Source organism: Metopolophium dirhodum, chromosome 2 (assembly GCF_019925205.1).
Source record: "Metopolophium dirhodum isolate CAU chromosome 2, ASM1992520v1, whole genome shotgun sequence".
NCBI lineage: Eukaryota > Metazoa > Arthropoda > Insecta > Hemiptera > Aphididae > Metopolophium > Metopolophium dirhodum.
In genome coordinates this window covers 7,285,795-7,309,104 of record NC_083561.1, presented here as the reverse complement: position 1 = coordinate 7,309,104, position 23,310 = coordinate 7,285,795, and the positions used below count along the sequence as shown (strand labels likewise).

The window sequence follows — 23,310 nt, the reverse complement described above, 5'->3', positions numbered from 1 at the left end:
CAATATTAACCAATAATATATATTTTTTGATAAGATGAAATATATTTTATGATCTAGACCCCGAGAAGCGACATATGTTAATTGTTCATTATTGATATAAATAATTAACTATTAATATTATATTATTATTTCAGGTTTATGATAAATGTTATTTACTATATAAGTAGGTAGTTGTAGGATTGAACTATATACTATAGTAAATGTTAAATTCTGATTTTAGCCAGTATTCACCACGTGTTTACTGGTTTAAATGTGTCCACATGATAATTTCAGACTTCAGTTCAGGAATAATATAATATGAATATTTGATAATATGCTCGCATGTAGTAATCAATAAAGAAATGTTAGCAATATTCCGATTTATTTACTGATATCTGGTTATTCTCTGCTCTTAATAGTTTTTTAAATGCGGTGCAGATTTATCATTACTTTAAAATTTAATATCACAACATACTACTTACCACTATACTATAGTATACATTGCGTTGAAGGGAGCGAAGCGAGACGCGAGTATTGAACGGCTGGTCTTTATTTCCCGTCTGCTATTTTGTATTTACAGTAAGAAAACAGTTTTTAGTTTTATTGTTTGAACTTTTAAGAAGTATACGCTCATGTCTTAAGTAACAACAAAATAAATAAATAAGATTATAAATACCAACAAGTTTTGATGGATAAACCATAGGAGGGGGTGATAAGTTACTCAATAATAAATAATAATATTAATAACTATAACTCCTCTGTAGATAATTTGTATTAGTATATAATTGTTATTTATTATCCGTAGCAATGCGAAAAAGATCTTTTTTTATTTTACAGAGTTATATTAGGTACGATACTAAAATGTACTCACTATATTATAAATAGCTAAAATTAATCTTAATGATTGAACATTTCCCTATATTTGAAAAAAGTTTAAATAATTTAAGTCATGATGCTTCAAATTTTCAAGTTTCTACAATTTATTGTTATAGCACGTGTTCAATGTTTCCATAATTTAAGCTATTCAATCATTCGTAAAAAGTTAATGTAGCTTTACGCTCAATTTTTTTTTAACTTTAGTAAAAATTACTAGAGTGTCTATTACGGTCTAAGGACTATGATGAACCTTGAATTCAATTTTAAGCTTTTTGTCTGAGCATAATAACTTTTATCAACATTTATAGAAACAATAAAAGTAAAAAATGTCACATATTTAGATAGGTACTATATAATAGGCAATAGCTCAAAATGATTCTAAATATTTTGAATATTATAATATGTCTAGAAAATACTAACAATATAGATATATTTAGTGAAAATTTCAAATATTTATACGTTATAAGTTTTTAAATTACAAAAATTACAACATCGATTTCATCGCAAATTGGTGTTGTGTAAACATTCCCGGTTTTTTTAGTTATTTTTTAGTTTTTCCTATTAAATAAAAAAAAAAAAAATTATTTTCACTACTTTGATATCTCAAAGTATAAACTAAATTAAATTTTTCAACCAGAAACCTTCCTCGAAGTTTTATGCTGAAAAATTGTTTCTTCTATACAAGTGTCGTCAATCAAATTGTGAAGACAAACAAAAATCAAATTCCCGTAATATTATTATAACCACATCACAAACTGCAGTTTATGGTGATTTGGACGCCGCGGTCGGTCTCGTGTGCAGTCGAAACACCCTAAACGTGTCAATACAGAATATAGGTATAAAACTATAAACATTTGAGCAGCCTTTTATACATATCATATTATATACCTATATGCACATGCCATAAGGGCTAAAACTCATATACCTATATTTTATGCGATATATATCAAATAATATGACTCGTATGTGTACGACCTGAATATCATACTATACCTGCACGTAGGTATACTTCATTAATATATAGGTATAAATTATGAATGCGGTGGCCGCTTATAGTTGCACAAGAAGCAGAATGAAAACGGATTTACGTACATTGTCAAGAATAAAGGGAAAAAAGGGTTGACCAGGTGTTTTCATTGCCGGAAGTTTCGATTGTCCACGTCACGTATTAATATTATTACATTTATATAGGTAGAGGTGTGTATATATATATATATAATATATATAATATAAATACAACATACATATATAGTATCCTTTCTCGCCGGTGTTAGCAGTGAAGGTGGTATAGTAGTGGAGGTGGTGATGGTGGTGGTGGTGGTGGTGGCGGCGGCGCCTCGATCTTGTCACACGTCGTCGACGATTTTTATGTCCCCGACCGGGCAGGCACCGAATTTCGTGTCGCGTATTTTATTTACCTGATTCACGCAGACGGTTCTTACCCATTTTTGGCGCCAGTCTGGACACACGTACAACATGCTATATATATAATATATATATATATATGTGTGTGTGTGTACCGATACGTGCGGACAACGACGCGTGGTGAGAGAAATACATACATAGAAGGAGAGAGTGAATGAGGTATAGGAGACGCAAAAGAAATAAAATAAGACGGAGAAGAAAATGTTACGCGCGTGTAACATAGTACCTAAGCTGCAATAACCGAGCAGCGTGGTGTGTCGAGTTCAGTCGGTCGTGGGGTACGTTGCGCGATACAAGTGAAAAAAAGAATAATAATATTATACAAATTATACATCTCATAATATTATTAAACATAAACAGTGTGTAATCTAACTTTACTATACAGATTCATTCGCAGCAGTATAATTATATACTTCACGCACCAATTAATATATATAAATATATAATACAAAGTATACGCCTATATTCACACACAAATTATCATCGACTTTAACCACATTGAACAACGTCTGCAAGTTTGGCTATGCCTCCGTACTTCTGTACGTCGGACGATGATAGTGAGTACCAATTATAAATTATTATATTTGTATAATATTACGCACACTTATATTTTTATCTTATTACACATTTTTATTTATACATTTATCATACATATCATATTATATTATCATCGCGGTGGATTTGTGAACGTGTACTTTGTACAATATACAACGCTGGCCTGTTATTTTGGGGAGGCGCTAGGGTGTAAAATTAATTCTAAGATTAATTCTTAGTCCTCGGGCATTATTGACTATTTTATTATGATCAACGCATATATTATAGAATATAGATATTACATAAAAAATGGTTTTTCACGCAAATCGTCACCGCGCGTTACTTTATACAGAGTGGTACAGAAATAGCTGACTAATGTAAATTAATAAACTATATGTATAATAAATCTTGTTTTATCAATATTGAATGTTTTCGTTAAATATATTCTAAAATGCGACACTAAAAAAATTATTTATTTTAATATAGGCTTTAAAATTTCAGGCTAATAAATAGTAAAATCTCATTCAAAAAATTGAAATAAATAATACAATGTAATACTATCATATAGGCTTAGGCAAGCACCTACGTCAAAAATCGTACACATATTATTTTTAATGTATACATTGTTAATATATTATAATTGCCTATATAGTAAATGCAATAAATGTTGGTGTCCTAGTGTGCATCAGAGGGAATTTTCGTTTTTATTATATACGGCTTGACAGGCGGTGGTGGCGGTGGCGGCGTCTTAGTCTTAAGCAGGCGTCCACGAGGCGCCATAATATTATATGCCCTTGCCAGGGACAACTCCATGTATAATGGTCGTATATACATAATAGTATAATATATATTATATTTATAACCTTGAATCGTATGCATGTTTCAATGTTTTCTTTTTTTTCTCTAAAGGGTGTGAGAGCTATATATATACCTCCAATACATCAACTTTGGCCATAATACGCTTATGCGCATATTGTACCTATTACTATTAAACTCAAAATAATCTGAGTTGGCAAATGTTTTGTAATATTTATACAATTCTTAACAAATTCCGCAATAACTTAATCAATTATTGTGTAGGTATTAGGTGTACTCAATTTTTGTTATAGGTAGGTATGTATATATATAATATATATAGATATACCTACTGCTACAGCTGCATGTATGAGTTAATAGGGTTTATTATTAGTTCTAACTAATTGTATGTTATCTTCAATGTTATGTAGTTTAAATATATAGTGTAATATAGTGGTGATATATGAAACTAGCGATATTCTTCAAATTTCACATACATTATACTCACACGAAATTGCATGTCTACAATATAATATATATATGTATATTATTGATAGATTATTCATTAAACTATGATGGTAAACTAGTAATCGTTTTTAATTTGAACGATTAAATAACAGTTGCAATTAATTTATTTTACTAACATGATACCTTACATGCCATATATCTACATATTATATATACATGTATACTTAAACTATCTATTGAGCGGTAATGTATTTTTCGGACAAACTCTTTATAAGATAATTTTAGCTGCACTATATTATATACCCTTAAAATAATGTTCCTTTGTGAAACGCTTACAAACATCTATAGTGTTATAATAAACGCATAATTGTTATAAATGATAATATACGTATAAAATCTATTAAAACTTATGTCTTAAAACTTTAGTACCTACCTATACTTATATACACACACCATATAGGCGCAATAAACGTTTTCAGTTATTTTATTCAGTGTTTGTGTAGATAATACAATATGATGTCAAACTTATTTTATGAAATATAATATTATGATATAGGCAGGTTCCTTTATTATATAGATATAGTCTATCAAAATTATATTTAAATACATATATAATATTCTCTCAATTCTGTTTTCAACCCTAAGATTAGTTTTCCGAAATGATCTACCCTATATTCTCTGTATCTTGTGATCCTCTTAATTTCTTCGTACGAATTACATCTTTGTTAAATCTCGGTTTATAGTGTAGTGCAGTTTACATTCCAATTGCGGTCTTCCCTTACCTATGGTTTTTACCGTTCACACATATCTATAAGTTTAATCCAATTGTAATTCATCATGTCTCTGTATAGTCTGTATAATATATAATGTTATATTCATATTGAGGTATATAGGTACATGTGTACCTATATTATTTACATGCATTTTTTTATTAATTTTTTTTCTAGGCACTATATAAAAAATAATAGTATGCATGATGTTAACAACAAATTTCAACATAATTGATCAAAATTTACATATTATTTTTTTTTTTAAATATAATGTAAATTTAATTTATTTATACCAACAGGTTTATTGATATATCATCATATACTCAATATAATATTATATATTTAAAGGTATATAGAGGTAATATATTATTATGTATAATATGAATGAACTTTCTTCAGAAAATTATAGTTATACGACTGCAGTATCTAAATAAGTAGATACGCATATATACCTATGCTATTTTATATTTTTCAAAAATCTGCAATATTTTTATAACAATCCAATTTGGATTATAATAATATATGAATACATTATATTATATCATGTGTCTTTTCGTATCTCGATACTACTTATCGTTTATTACTTTAACAGGTAAATATAGGTATATAATATAAGTAAACCTATATTGTAGAGATAGTTATAAATTGATTTATTGACATAAGCATATACAGTGCAAGATGAGTGGAATCATCGAAGTCAGTTTCGAAGAATTATTATACGTTTTCATCGCAATTAATTTATTCACGAACTCGTAATATATTTTATAACCATGTTTAAGTATTCTTTAAATATGTATAGGTACTTGGTATAGCTATATACTTTTAAGGCCTCGTATAAAAGTTGCATAGCTATTCTTTAGAAAAAGTTTATTTTTTTTAAGCTCAAATGTAAAGTTTTACTGTTGTATGTATATAGGTGCGTATTATACACGCAGGCACACGGTAGCTGTGCAGTGTGCAAATTTACGATGTAAAACGTATATTATATTATGTACCTACCTATAGACATATATTATATATATTCGTATATATATAGTCAAGCACGCGCGAGCCATCCGAAAAAATGTTGTTGAGTTCATATCATGTACCTATATTCCGGTATTCGTATTTAGATATGTACCGGGTACCTACAAGTTTTACGAAAACCCGTTTTTTCTTCCCTCACATAATATAATCGCACATATTCTCATATATGAAACGCGAACCATACATTTTTTAAAACGCATACCTTTCTATTTTTATACCTCACGTCTTTTCTGCGCGGGTTCTGACGTTGTAGTTTATTATTTTAAAATGACTACCCTAAATACTGCAAACCCAGATGGAGTTATATACGTACTATATGTACCTATACAGGTATACCACTATATATATAGTGCGTGCCGTGCTGAAAAAAAAGTAATAACACAGAAAAGTCACTCGTGGGACTCACTGCTGTAGAATCCCTTTCTTTGATTACACTTTCGAAGGAGTAGGTTTACTTGTTTTTCTGTCCTTTACACCAAGCTATTTTGTACAGCACTCAAACAAACGAATATATATATAGGTATATAACAGAATACTATATAGTAGGTAATATAGGATATATGTATAAGAATACCTATATACCTATTACCTACGCAGATATATATATACGTATACAATATGTACCTACAGAACATATTGCGTGCTATTAAACAAATACGATACATAATATATATATCTATATGAAATGTGAAACAATATGATCTGTATAATTATACCTTATATTGGTATATTGCAGTATATACACAATATTTGTACATTTCCTATAGAAATATTTATTTTCAATAACCCCAAACACTTTTTTGAAAAAGACAAATACAATTTTTGATTGGTAAATCTAATTAATTTATATGATAAGTGATAACAAATTATAAATAAGCATATTAATACAAATTACAGTATAATAGGTATTTACAATTTATTAACAATTTTAATGATATTCTATTAGATATAAAAGTGCAACTCATATTTTATATGGGGAGAATTTAAAAGTAGGATTAACTCTATTATATATTATATGTTGTTATTGCCTATACAGTTGGTTAGTTTTCTGTGGTATAATGTGAAATGTATAGGTTTATAAATAGTTTAGTCGGTTTGGTATGAATACTATATAGCAGCGAAGCGATGAAGATCTTTAAATTACAATCGGTCCGGTTCGATTCCGTCGATATATAAGAGGGATGATGATTAATATCTATTGGGCTGCAGATATTTCAGTTAGGGCCTACTTAAAAATGCTGAAAACCAACTTATAAATATTTACAAAAGAAGATCTTTAACTATTACAATCGCTACGTTTCGATGTTTTCAATATAGGGGTGGGCCAACTTCACACGCGTGTACAAAACTTATCATTTCGAATATTTTTAAAAAGTATATAATATATAATATATTATAGAGAAAGCTAAATAGATGCATGCGTATTTCAATTGGTTTACATGTATCGAGCATATTTATATATTTTAGTTTGAGGAATTTTCTAGGATGTATCTATACTTAGTAAAATTAAAGGGATGCGGTAATTATTTGGAAGAAAAATATACCTGACTATATATTATATAAAATAAAAATAAAGTAAAATTATTGCTGATTGTACATTTAATAGGTGCTTAGGTACCTATATACACATATACTTATAGGTAAGCATGACATACATAATAAGGAACTATATTGATAGTCCATATTATATAGTTTTCATACATTTTTATAATATACCTACATATTAGTATATTGCATTATTATTTATTATACATCATAATGATGAAACATTAGGTATATCGTATAATATATGGTAGGTACCTATATTGTTAAAAAAATCCAAAATATTATCTGAAACGTGTAATTTTATGTATTATTTGGCAAGATTTTCATATATAAATTTAAAGGATTTTGAGCGCAGCTCTCGTTCTTATTTGGTGCATCCACCGTAAAACTGTTTTATCCAATAAAACGTTTTATTAATATTATTATTTTTATTCAACTATTATATATATTCGTTGGCAATTTTTGTTGTTATGTTTTCCACTAAAAATTATTTCACACAAGAAACAACGGTAGATAGTTAAGTGTAATATAATATCAATTATATCATATTAATATTTTGTCGGTAACACGAGCGTGTCGTGACTCGATGGCGAAATTTCATTCGGGTGCTACCACCGCCGTGGTGTACCTGATACGACAGCGACGCCGCGTACGACGGCCGACGCACAGCGACGGCGACGGTCGAATCGATAACTGCACACGGACGGATGGACGGAGGTGCGCGCGCGCACACGCACGCACCACCACCACCGCCGCCAAAGACCGGAGCCAGACCGGCCATTTTACGGCGCTCGTCACCAATAGTCGGCGTCGGTGGGCGCGGCCTCGACCGGCGGCCAGACGGAGGCGGCCGGCGACACCGGTCAGTCCGACAGTACAGTGTGTAGTGCGGTGCCGCCGGGACGCGCGTCCGTCCCCGAGTTAACGTAAAACATAAATTATAAATTAAATAAATCATTGTGCCTATTAAAACGACGAACAATTTGAATTTTTCGAATTGCGAATACTACCCGCGTGTATAATAGCACATCGTGTGTATAGTGCCGCTCACCGATTTGACTGGCTGTATAATATTTTTCCGTTTCGTAATACGCGTCATTATGAAATATACCTAGTCAATACCGCTGCAGCAGTTTATAGCTGCAGTAATCATTACACGAATACTCAACCATAGGTATATATAATACATGATAAATATATATACTATCTAAATGTACAATACAACATACTAGCTGCTTCTTATACTGCAGTACGCGCGACCATCTGCAGCATTATAATACGATATCTGTTATAGATAAAACATGTATTGTTTCACCGATAAAAAAAAAATTTAAAATTCGTTTGTAGTTTGCACACGGCCCAAGTTCGTTGCCGACGGCGGCGATTGTTTTATGGTTGAACGAGCATCCACCACCGTGAGTTCGACAACGTCGAGCGCGTGGGCGCCGGGACACGCGTGGTCCCAGTATTGCGGCCCGTCTGCTGGTTCCACGCTGGCCGCCCTGATGCCGTCCGCCCTGCACAGGGGCCCCCTGCGAATATCGCCCGTCAAGTCTGAGCCGTACGACATGGCCGCCGACATACCGCCGTCTATAAGTAAGTCAAAAATGCATTTCATAATTATTTTTTATATATTATAGCTATACACGCGCGCATATATACATTTAGAAATTTATTCGTAACTATACTACGTAGGTAATTCATATATACGTCATATAGTTACGTGTATAGCGTAGATATATGCACGTTACATTTTAGTATGGTATAAAAATCCCAAATAGGTTATAGATATGGATATCCCATTTAGATATTATTAGATACGGCGCGAAAAATTGTATTTATAAATGCGTAATAAATAAACTGAAATGATGTACATATATTATATACCTATATATATATATATATATTTGTTTTATATTTATGTTCGTATAGGTATAGTATATATAGGTAGGTATATATTATTATATACATATAATTAGGTGCGATTCAGCAGACAAATATTAACAATGAGAAACATGTATATAGGCAATATTATATAGGCTCGCATACCCATATATATAGGTACTTATACTATATTATACTATATATAGAATATAGATAATACCTTAGTACCTACATCTATAGATGTATAATATATTATATATATTATATAATATATACTAATAAGTATTTTGATGAAAAGTTGTGTGTACTTAAACTTTGCGGTTTTATATATGGTATAATATCTTAGGTATACAGTATTACCTATATATAATAATATATATTCCTACATAATGTATAAAATACAATTATATATTTTAGTTAGTAACACAAAGGAATTTTATTATCATATTTATATAATATGAGCTTTGGGCTGCAACTCTACTGCTCGTTTACTAAATTTTAATAGCAGTAAAAAGACAAAATCATATCACGTAAAATGTAGGTATAAATATCTACTGCATTATATTTATGGTTCACAGAAATAATATTATTAATGCAGATATCCATTTATTCCATGTAGAAAATGTTATTAATAAATAATAATATATTAAAATATATATGTACCTATATCTAGGCAGAAACTGAGCACTCAAATGTCTATACTGTTCTCAAAAAAACTAAAAACTATGATGTATAGTATATCTATAAACATATGTATACATATAGATTATTATATAGTAATATTATTGCAAATTAATCCATTTATCCATACTTTAATTTTTTATATAAATCATTGCATAAAATGGCAAATATAGTCTATATATTGTATACCTAAACATCAATTCAAAAAAGAAGTGTTTTGATCAATAATAATATATAGTCTCGCGGTAATGGGTACATAGAATATTATAATATTTGTATTTGTAATATTATTGATAACAAATTTCAGTACACAAGTGTAGACGATATTTTATATAATATGCAAAAATATTTTATATGTATTCTATTCTATATGCGTCTACCGCGCATACCTATTATTAATGTTTAAAAACACAATAGTGACCCATATGTAAAGCAAAACTATGCATGGTTTGCGCTAAAAAAATATGCTATACTGTTTAATCAATCTTATAATTAATAAGTTATATTTAATTACATTACCACACACTGAAACACATATTTGATGTCATGTTTTTCTATAAATTTAAGTATTTATTAACTAACTTTTTAACCACAAAATTAGGTATGTTACAGCCATTTAAATTTAAAAAAATTAAGAAAATAAACTGTTATTGTGCCATATGAAGATATTTTAATTTGTATTCTACAGTACACAATTCAAAAAGTATGGAAATGTGAAATACTGTAATACGACAGTATAACGAATGGTATAAAACATTTAAAACTTAAAAAGAAATTACAAATTGCATGCGCGTGCATGTGTGGGTTTTGCACAAAAATATTTCAATAAATGTTCCTAAATTACCATTTATAGTTTTTACTATATATATACTGTAATACCTTGGTTACAATATTTATTTTTATGAAGCATATATATAATATACATATATATACTGCATAACTTTTAGGAGTTCGTTGGTAAAACTATTGTGGGTAGGTTTCAATTAAAAAATGTTTTTTCTGAATATCACAAAATGTATATAAGTAAGTACATCAAAAGATTTAAATATGAAACATTTATTTTATATTTTTTAATATTTTTACTTTTAGATTATTTTTTTTTTAAATATGTTTTGAGGACATTTTTTATATATTTGGATACTTAACGTCTAAATAAAATATATTATACTATTATTCATTCACTCAAAGACTATAACCATATAAATAAATTGCTAATTTTATATAGGTACATCTTTAAATATTTTAATGTATACATAATTATATTTTTTGGTAAATTAGTCATTACTTTTACGACCGGCTAGTTGGCTATTGTACCTTTATACTAGTTATACTATATATTATTATATACCTGTTTAATTTTCAAAGTTTCGATAATATCCTCGATATTGTGCAATATTTTTAAGTACCTATAATTTTTTTTTATATATGTAGGTACATTTTTACTATGAGGGTTTATAGATGATATACAAAACTGCACATAATTGTTTTTTGAGTAATTTTATTGAAATAAATAGGTACATTTTACTGAATTTTTTTTTTTTTAATTTTAATGGATTTAATCCTTATTAATAATAATATATTATATTAACCTACCTACCTTATTCTCATTAAATATAACAAGGGTAGCTTGAATATACTTATATATTAATATAAATATGTATATCAAATAAGAATTTGATTTTAATTTTAGGTTTATTTACTATAATAGTATAGGGTATACCTACCTACATAAACCTATAATACCTATATTATCGCTATATTTAACTTTCAACTTGCCGCAGTTATGAACCAAAATAATATTTTACATGAATTTGGGTTTAAAAACATACATGTGCCATGTATATTGTATATGATGAACATAATATATAGGTACATCAAGTAGGTTATACCTATATAATAATTATCATTTACACGACGGATACTAATTAGTGAAATATTTAACAAAAACTATTATAGCTATAGACGTTGGTATACGTAGAATAATTTGTGATCGATGACCACGTTTCATCGTGCAGATTGATTACGATAAATCCATGACTATTGTGTTATTTTAAAAGCAGATAAAATGTATGCATGCCATAGTATAAAAATGAAGATAATATATATTTTGTAGGTACCTACCGATATCAAAAGAGAGTTTTATTTATTTTTATCATATTCCTTAAACCTATATAGCCTATAAGTAAAAAACTCATAAAAATGAGAAATGCCCCAACAATTTCGGTAGAACTTATCCTAAAACTTCAAAAACCAAGAAAAATTTGAAAATATGAAATATATATATACATATACACGCATTGAAATCTGAGCTACTATACTAACCCAGGAATAGTGTACCCATAACTACATATATTTTTAAAGTGTAAATGCAAAAAATAGACACAAACAAAACACAAATGTGTGACTGTGTGGTGCGGTGTTAGCATTCAGTCACGAATATGCTTTGAGTGTACGCACAGGCTGATGTCACTAGTTCTCAGATGGGTGACCACCCGGGATTTTTAGTGACAAATCCTTGCCACACATATACACACGTGTTCAAACCAACAGTACCCTCCCTCACAGTAGCAGACTATAATGCCCTCAGATGTCGAAGCTTTAATTTCAAATTTAAAAAAAAAATCACTTATTATATATGTATACAAATGTATATAATTATATACATACCCATAACCTATATGTTTTAGGGCCTACCTTATTAACATCAATTAACCACTGTTTACCTATTTGAAAATATTTATAATGTTTTAATTTAGGACGTAAACACCTATAACCTACCACCTAAATACATGACATTATTTTAACAATATTCTTTATTCATTCGCCTGTTTTATTATAATATGCTTTTTCTAAGGTTATACCATAAATAATAATGTTTTTTTTTAAATCTGTTTAAAATTTAAAAACAAAAGTAATGTAAAATGTGTTTAAATGTCAAATTGAAATAATTTATGTTCATATAACTGATTATAATAATATGTACCTACACTCTTTATTTTATTCTAATATTCAAATGATATCGAAGTATTAAGTTAAATTTTAAAACTAACGCATATTTAGTAGGTATATATATACAAATATAATATGATTATATATAGGTATATACGATGTAGGTACACATAATATACATAACAGCTTGTAAACTAAATAATTTTAATGTAATTATATATATTTTACATTAGGTAGGTAGGTAGGTAGGTAAATATTAAAAACATTGTGTGTTTTGGCCAAAATCGCGTGATTGTGGCCTTGATAACGGAATAATTAGCCGTTATCCAGGAGGCCTGCAGCCATTGTTACTACATATATGATAACGTTATCAATTAAATTATTAATATAATAATATTACCATAGAATAATGCATTATTTAATATTGAAGCATAAAATAAATGACTTGTAAGTAATTGCTGTAATTAAATTATATGAACCAAGATTATAATACTTCCTAGTTGTTGACACTCGCCAATATGAAGTTCTATTTAGTTTTAATTATTTCATAATGCTAAAAGGGATATTCATTGCCAGCATACTATCAAGTTACAAATACGTATCTATCTTTTGGAGTCCCACAATTCATAACCTATAGAGTGGTCCGACCGATAAACTGGCCGAGTATCATTTCTACCTATAGGTATAGGTACATTGTTCTGTGCATAGGTATATAATATATATATTTAGGTAGGTACCCTCTTAAATCAACATTAATATATATATATAAGTTTATATAATTTATACAAGCCCCATTTAAATTGATGTCCCTAGTTGTATTACTATCGGTAAATTATTAGAATTAAAATCATAGAGTATAGATATAGTAATATAGTGATATAATGTAATCAAAATTAGTTTAATTTGTGACATTATTATTCTTAGTGGGTAGGTATCTATCTTTATTTACTTCTATTAATATAGAATTTAGGTGTTATAATAATAAACACAGAATTAAATATTTAGAGATTTAAAATTCGTAGATATTTATTATTGTTTATTCGATATAATTTTCGGTATTTTCGGTTGTTATGAAATTAAAAACTATTAACTATTAAGTAACTATATAATATTATGTTTACAGTGCGTGCTACACCTAAAAAAAAAATTTTAATGCATCTAAAGATAATTTGATGACATAATAGGTAAAGTTTAAATATAGAAAAATGTTAACATAATAGAAACGTACCTATACCTACCTATACAAAATGTTTCAACTACACATGCTTTACAGGAATGTTTGGTTGATGAATGATGAATGTATTAGATTATATTATAAACGCTTTAAATAGCTGACAATATACTTTTACAACTTTATTACTTATTATATTATTTCTGATTTCTGATTATTGATTAATGTTTCAAATAATGAATTTTAAGTTAAATTGGTTAATTTTAATAAAATATATTAATATTACATAGGTATATTAGGCACATTTAAAAATTCAACCCTAAATTCGATAATAATCTTATAGTTAATAGTTATTAAATATTTATTGACGTGTTGTAGCATAAAAATTTATAAAAAGTTACCTGGTTAGGTTTCGGTATAATAATTATGTAATAATCAACAGAATCATTGTTTTTGTTTATTATTTATTATTATTTAATTATCATCAGTTTTAAATGTTTGTATCTAATATAGGTATACTATATAGGTATTTGAGTTAATTTTATGACTATTTTTTTTTTTATGAGGAATGTTTTTATAAACATAACAGAAAAATACTTGGAGAGTTTTACAGCATTTTCTATATAGTGATTTAATCCTTAAAATATATATTTTTAACATTTAATATTTTTCTTACCCATTGAAATTTTAAGATAGATAATGATCAACTGGATTTTATTGACTTACTCAGACCTCTAAATATGCTCATAAAATATACAGCGGTTACAATAAATTATTATTATATATTTTGTATTTATTGCGCATACTATTTTTACTTTATCGATGACTTCAATGTTTATGCTACGGATAATATTTTTTATGTAAGCACTCGCTCTTTGAGATCAGAGGTGTGGACTGAGGTTTACTTATTATACCTAGGTATATTAGTTATAAATAAATTATAACGCACGCGCATAAATTCATTGAACGCATTGTACTTGTTCGACAATACATCTATACATTGAATTATCACTTTGTTCATTCCGGTTAATTGTGATCTTTAAAATTTAAAAATATTTTTTTTTATTTTACTTATAAGGAAAAATACATCATTTATTTCGTTTTAGAACTGGTCTCCGAGTATATTATATAATATTATATAGTTATATTTTATATATTATACATACCTATTATGGAACCTATATATACTATAAACATCAGCTACTGAAAAATCTAAAACTTTTTGCAATCTCGTTTGCTCCAAGAATTTAATTCTTCTATTTTACTTTTATTAGTTGGGTAGGTAATTATTTACCAATATTAAGCTAAATAGTATTTTTACTGCAATTTCCAAATTTATTTTGTTTCAACACATGCTACGAAATTTATCTGTGGCTAATAACATATTAAATCGGTGAAAAAATTCAAGATCTCAGTATATTAATTTATGATTATTTTGTGACGTGTTGTTATCATACAAACATTAGAACTCTATGGCAGCTCTATCTATCAGCTACCTATAAACAGTGTCCACCAAATACGCAAATACCAAATATGCAAATAGGAGTGATAATGAAATGTATATCAAATTATAAATATGTAAAAATGTCCCTTGTACCTACTTAAATAATTAATAAGTAATCCCATACATGGATTACATGGCAATATGGCATATAGTATAGTTCAGTGGTAAAAGTGTTTAATTATTTAGATTGACAATTAAGTACCTACTTCATTTATCAGGGATAATGATATTGATAGATTTTAAACGTACCTATAATTACATTTAATTGAATTGTAAATGGCGTTTATAATTATAATTTAAACTGTACATTATATAGGTATTATGGATATGTAATATACAAGATAGCTAACATTAGGTTTATATTTAATTTGTCAGCTATATAATATCGTTAACTTTAATGTTGACTGCGATATAATTTAATATACACTGCATATTACATTTAACTTGTACAATCTATATGAACCATCATTAAGTGGTCCATATAATATAGATTCTTTAAAAAGATAAATATAATATGTATTTAAAATCTGTTTTGTGAAAAAAACCTCTAAAAACATAAATTAACTTGTTTTTCTCATTATTTATTACTTTATAATATCATGTAGCATACATATATATCAAATAAACTATTTAGGCAATAATATTTTCTATTTTATATATTTCGTGTTAATAGCAGACAAAATATATGCTTATAAACCTACTATAATTATAACTTTTCCTATAATTGTTTTCTCAATTGAATGTACCTATACATTATATAATGAATGAAATATTGTAACTAAATATACCAAATATACTCATTATTATTCATAGTCTACAATATCACATTGGTGAACTGTGAGTAAAGGATATATTTCTGGTACGTTTTTTGCATCATTTAAAACTATTTTTCAAATTTTTTCTCATTAGTTATTTTAATTCAAACAAACTACAAAGTCCTCACTAAAATTTGTTTACTTTCATTGTAATATATTATATTCAAATATTGAATAAAAACTATTCTTTTTCTAAACAAATAGCTAGATATACTGTTTACATTTTTCATTAAATTTAATAATTATGCCATGTAGATGAATATAGATATTGGCATATCGCACATTTTCTGTACGTCATACATTTATTTATTCTATACCTATTGCATACAAATTGTTAGAATTGTCATAAACATATATATTAGATAGGTACTAATGTACTATTATATTTTATGATTACCATACGTCCATACATAATACCTGTACCTATAATATACATAATTTCGATTTAAAATTAATATATGTATCCTTTTATATAATATACTGTATTGGACGCAGGTACATAGCGTTATAGCCATATATTTTATAGATATAGATATAGATGTAAATGTTACGCGGGTCCTAAAGAAAATACAATAATTAGATTGTATATATAGTTAAACGACAGAATAATATAAGCTTTTATGTAGTCGTTTATGGAACGTAAACAATATAAATATAATGACTGACAGTTGACATTTCCGTCAAAGTCCCATTGAATGATAATAATAATAAAATCGTCTCATAAAATAAGAATACGAAGAAAAAAAACAAGGGGCAATAAAATAATATTACAAGTTTAACGTCATCGCGTTATTTTCAATTCCTGTATATTATATGTATGTATATATATGTATATTACTCCACATTATAGGACAGTGTGGGACGAATGGTCTTGTATTCTCCTGTGCGTGGTGTTATTTTTTTTTTTTTTTTTTTAATACGATGAATAAAAAAGTATAAAGAAAAACTAGTTTCGGCGCCGTCTTTGTGATTCTTCTGCAGTCTCCGTCGATCTCTCACTCTCTCTTATTCTCGGCTTTTCTCTCTCCCTATAGCACGACCAACTGTCCGAGTCTCCTCTTCTTTACACATAATATATAATATAATATATAGGTATAGATTGCGTACGTATAAAATTGTTTTTCGTCTCGCTGTTTCCCTATATATTATACATATGCACGCACACACACACACACACACACACACACACACGCACACACACAACACCACCAACAGAATACTCTGTGTATATTGAAATTAGCGCGGCATCGATCGTTTATTGGATTAATTATGTGCGCCGGGGCACACATTAAAACCATCGTAGCCGTAGCCGCCGCCGCCGTCGTTGCTACGCCATGCACTGCCGCCGCCGCCGCCGCCGCCGTAGTCTTGTCTTTTTTTTTTAATGACCGTCTCATTGTTTTATCGTCTGTCGGCCGCGTGGACCGTCAACACGTTTTATATTATTATATATTCGAGAAAAAAACAACAACACCACCACCACCACCGCTGCCGTCCAAGGTATAGAGGTATTATACATAATATTATATACCCGCAGTATTTTTATAATATAATATACCCGAGTATAAAAAGAAAAAACCGAAATAATAAAAACCCATAAAAATAAGACTGCACCCATTTGCCGGCGGCGGTGGCGGCAAAGATGCCACGTACAGATCCTACATTATACTCTTTCGTTGCGTTGTCGTCCTTCTAATACCTTCCTGCAAACATCAATGACGATTCGGTTTTGAAATTTAAATGTTTATAGCCTATTCACTCTCAATTTTCAATACTGTAGTGTACATGATAGTATTTACATATGTCATATATAGTTACTTGTACCTATTTATTTATATGTGCGGCTGATACCGAATTGGTTTCCGAGCTAAACCTCGCACTACATGCTGAATTAGTTCCCATGCTGTCGCATCTACTTTCATTCACCAATGATCTGAACATTGGTTCCCATTTCATTTTAAGAAATTATTCACAACATAAAACATGTATAATGTATATAGTAGTAGATCCTATATATCCTTGTAATTACTGTAGTTATTATATCAGCTGATAGATAGATACGATTAGATCAGCGTATATTGTTATCTGATAATTTTATTAATAGGTACTTATATTATTCAACGACATATTATTATATTTTCGGTTAAAGTATGAATACCGGTAAAACCTAAATTACTGCCGATAAATGAATCAGAGTTTCGCACTTTTACTGATTGAAATTGGTATATTCTTTGATATACAAAATGGTTAAGGCAAACTGCTCCGAAGGAATATTGTAGTTTGGGCTTTTAAAAACGAGAACTGAGCAATTTGAGGATAAATAAATTAGAGATCAGAGTACAAGACTGAGATTTAAAAAAATATGAAAGTTTTACAATTTAAACGACGGACTTTTTTTTATTTATAACTTTGACATAATAGGTATAATATAATATTATTTATCCTATAGGTTTTACCGAACTTTTTCCTAAAATCATATACTATACATCGTGTAATTATATGTTTGTAATAACGCACATTCATATTTATATTAACATATTATTTAAACAATACATCATGATTGATTTTGAATGATTCCATAGGTACTCGGTAGGTAGAATTACCTACTCTCTACCAACTTATATATACATAATGTCCGATCTATATATTTATGATATTATTTTTCGTCCTCTATTTTGACTGAAAGCCATTAGATGTGATGCAGTACAGAACCTACACCTATATATACTTCACACAAGCACAGCAAACTGTTTTATGTAAACAAAAGCAAGTCCGACATTATATTATATTCATAATTATACACTTTACTTCGCTCAACTCCCGACGGCCAATTGTATAGGGATAACATTCGTATCCATTACGGGGATTCATATTATACATTTCTATTCACCTGCATGGCTGTGTAGCAAGGACGCAAGCTGGATCAAAATAAAACATCCGTTCGTACGTTATAGATATTGAAATGTTTATATGTTTATGCTACTATATATTAAGTAGTACTAAAAAGGTATAAAATCCTTCAACTGTATTTTAGATTTTGCGTGCGGAGCGAGGAAACTATAGTGGCTTTACAATGGCATGTTTATTTATTTTTTTTTTTTTATCCTGTATCCAAAATTTCTACCAGAAGAAGTGCTTTGATTTCAACATATAGTGTATTATGTTTTAGAAAATTGGATCAAGATGGTACTTTAAAGAGGTAATATTTGGATTTTCTCAATAGTTATTTAATGCCACGGGAAAAACCACCGACAAATTACGAAAAACCGCTAAGAACGGGATTTTAATTTCTAACGCTTGTTCATCATCATAGAAACGAATAAAAAATTGTGACGAATTTAAAAATATTAATTCAGCTTACAGGCTAAAATAAATAATAACAATATCAAACGTCCAGACTGACAAACCATCTCCGCTCAGAATCGTTTTATGTATACAATGATATTGTATCATTGAATTTAAATAAATAAAATCCATTATGCAGTGACCCACTTGTAACCTACTGTACAGCAGAATGATATCCACTTACCCGCTTTTTCCTAATTTCCATTATAATTTTAAATATTTTAATAAACGTTAATAAGAACAAAGTCAATATATTTGAAAAAAAAATCGGAGAAGTCCTTGTTTTTAAATAACCATAACGACGTCATACAGGTTGATACCTATTTTACAGCTTATGTTTAGGACAAATTTTTCTCGGATGATAATTCAAAAAGCTTATAATTTAATATGTGCCTATTGTATATAATAGGGAACAAATAGAAGGAAACAAATATCGAGGTCATATCATATTATATTTGACTTTGTAGTTTATATAGTATGTATACCTATACATATTATAAATTATAATATATTGTGTATAAATTTCTTGGTTATTTTATTTTTTGTTGTTGTTAAATTATTATTCAAGCGCATATTTAATGAAACACGGTACTATGTAAAACGCACATGTGCGCTCACTGCATATAATATGTATACGGTGTAGTTGTAAAAAAAAGTGCCGTTCTTTGCGGCAGTGCCGCGCACACGGTGGCCGCGCAGTGCGATGAATTTTCTCGCGACGGACGCGTGTTGTGTCGGCGTTAATGAGCCGCCCGTTGAATATAGATATAGCGCGTGGCGCTCGATCGCAGCTCGACAATACATTATACATATTTTATAATTGTATAATTTATCGTTTGCCCATTTATATACCGTCGGGTAACACTCTCACACCCTCACTTTAAAATAGATCAATATAATATATATAGTGATCATCGTAATATTGTTATAGGCTCACCATCGCAGGTGTAATATAATAATATTATATTGACGGTGTTTGTGAATTAAAAAGGCACGTCAATTTTATTAATCCGTTTATAATTTATATCATAGTATTATGAGCACCGACGGTGGCTGCAAAAACCACGTCACGCGTTATCCGTCGTTTCTTCGTATAAAGCGTACGGAATAGGTACATGTTATATACCTCACAAGTATAGGCATCCAGATACCTATATAATGTATAGAACATGACGTCTACGTTGAATAATATGCCATGTGTGTAGCAGTTATCGTTTGTGTTGACAATCAGCGAGTTGCCGCGTCGTCATCCGCGTGTTAGTACTCATTTCATATTTACCCATGACTAAATATATAGGTATGATCGCATTGAGACGCATTTTCGTTATGGGCTGCGCACGTACATTGCATGTCTTATTAGCATGGAAAGGAATCTCAGCTGGCAGTGATTTTTGGATTTATTTAGCCAAGAAATTAATAATTTGTATGGTTTTGTTATCAAATAAATCGAAGTGTAGCTAATATTCACTGCCAGTGGCGGCCATGAAACCTGCGTATCACAAAGATGCGATCATACCTAAATATTTAGCCATGATAATATACCTATGTTATTGTTAAGTATGGGCGCTTTCAACCGGTTTTCGTATAGGTACTTATAATTAGGTACCAAGTGCAATAACGCTATATATACCTATCATAGGCAATGGTCGTCACTAAGGAGTATCGAGGGGTACTTTTGCTAACTCGACAAAATATTATGGGTGCCTAGGTATATTATATTTTACTAAGCATAAAAATTAATTGTTGTCCCATCACGGATCATTGCTGAGGTACACACGTCCATATTCTTAACAAATAGGCACAATTAATTTCTTATTATATAGGTGATTAAATGACATTCAAGCTTAAAGTCTTTGTTTTTATTTATTGTATAAATACATTAAACACAAATCCCGGAAAAAAAACCAAGGGGAAAAACCCATAGGAAGAAAAACCAAAAGAAAAAAACCAAAGTTATAATATAATCAGAGAATTATTAGCGTTAAATTATTCAAATATTATACAATTAATTATAAATTATATTTATTTTATCCGATTTCAAAGCTGGGCAAATAAGTCACTTTTTTCAACTGGTTAAAGTTACGTTACTTTAATATAAAATAGTAACTTAAGTTAGAAGTTAGAAATTAATTTTTTTTTAGTTTAAAATATAAATTTTAAAACCATTTATTCAAATGTAATGCATTAAATAAATAAATTTTTCTTTTTTTAATATTATTTAATAATAACAATACAAATATTATTATTATTAAGTAACAGTAATATATTAAAGGAAAAAGATATATCTCAAAAATGTTGATTATATTATAATTTTGGTTTTTTTTTTCGTATAACATTAAACACTTAGGTACAAATATAGTTACAATATTGATGTTTATTGACATTTATCAGGAAAATTATAGTTAGGTATAGTATTAAGTTTCTATTTTCTAATGTCTAAATGATAATACCTATATTCATATTTGCTTATATAATATTTACTTTAGTATACTAGGTATACTCATACAACAGGATAAACACAATGACGAAATTAAGACTTTAAAAAATAAAAAATGTTTTGTATAATAATATATCCGTATTATTCAAAGCATGGCCATACGTATACCATGTTTTGAATTATAATGAAAATATGTATTGATTATTAGGTAATTATTATTCTTTAACTATTTCAAAATAAATCTTATTATATATGTACCTACCTACACACACATGATGGAATATAACGGTGTACAAGCTGTATAGGTACCTCCAAATATCTATATACCTACATAAAGAAAATCTCAATAAATAATTATTTAATTTATATATTTATATATACACCCAAGCCGCGGACTAAAAGGGTTGGCCAAATAGCCACCCTTTGCATGTACACGGGGAACAGTCCGTGCAGTTGTACGCAGAATCTCGAGGGGGAGGGATTTACTGTAGTATACATACATCAAACGGAAACCCCCTGCTTCACCGGAATAATATAATATTGATCCTGGACAAACCATTAGTTATATAGGTGTATACAAACGCACAATAAAATATATTATATGTACCATGCGAGTTGACTTTTTGATAGTCATTATTATGGTTGGTTCGTACATAATATAGGTTGTGTGTACGCGCATGCATGTATAAAAAAAAAGTGTGTGCGTCGACGAATGATTCTTATCGAAAAAAAAAAATTACAATATTAATCGATGTTATCATCGTCGACCGGAGTTTTAGTGCGAATATTTATTATCTCCCCCCTTTCCCCTGAAACTCTATACCCCTCTACCCATCAAACATTTACCTATTTTAATTTATTTTATTATTAGAAGTTTTATTTTGTTTTTTATTACATATCATCCTTCTTGTTCTCTTCGTTTCGCGTACCTACATAATATGCATATTATATACACGACGTCGTACAACTGGTGATCTAAACGTGTTATAAGAACGACGAACTCGTCTCAGCGGCGGTGGTGGCGACAGCGGTTTAGGACGCAACGGCGACGATGTCTAATTAAGCACTGCTTCGGTGACGGGGGTGGTGGTAGTGGTTGTGGCGGC

At 29.0% G+C, this 23,310-nt stretch overlaps 1 protein-coding gene across 3 annotated transcripts in view; it reads left to right on the top strand.

Annotated features, from left to right (window-relative positions):
• The first annotated feature begins 2,534 nt into the window (after positions 1–2,534).
• Positions 2,535–23,310, top strand: part of LOC132939122 (insulin gene enhancer protein isl-1-like) — a 53,714-nt gene continuing 32,938 nt past the window's right edge. Inside the window, exons 1-2 of one of the 3 annotated variants that reach the window (XM_061006144.1) lie at positions 2,535–2,837; positions 8,766–9,014. In XM_061006144.1, coding sequence (XP_060862127.1) covers positions 2,804–2,837; positions 8,766–9,014 — 283 coding nt within the window. In that variant the 5' untranslated portion in view covers positions 2,535–2,803. Of the gene's footprint in view, positions 2,838–8,272; positions 8,593–8,765; positions 9,015–23,310 lie in introns of those variants that run through there. The other 2 variants (XM_061006145.1, XM_061006146.1) reach the window with 2 other exon arrangements.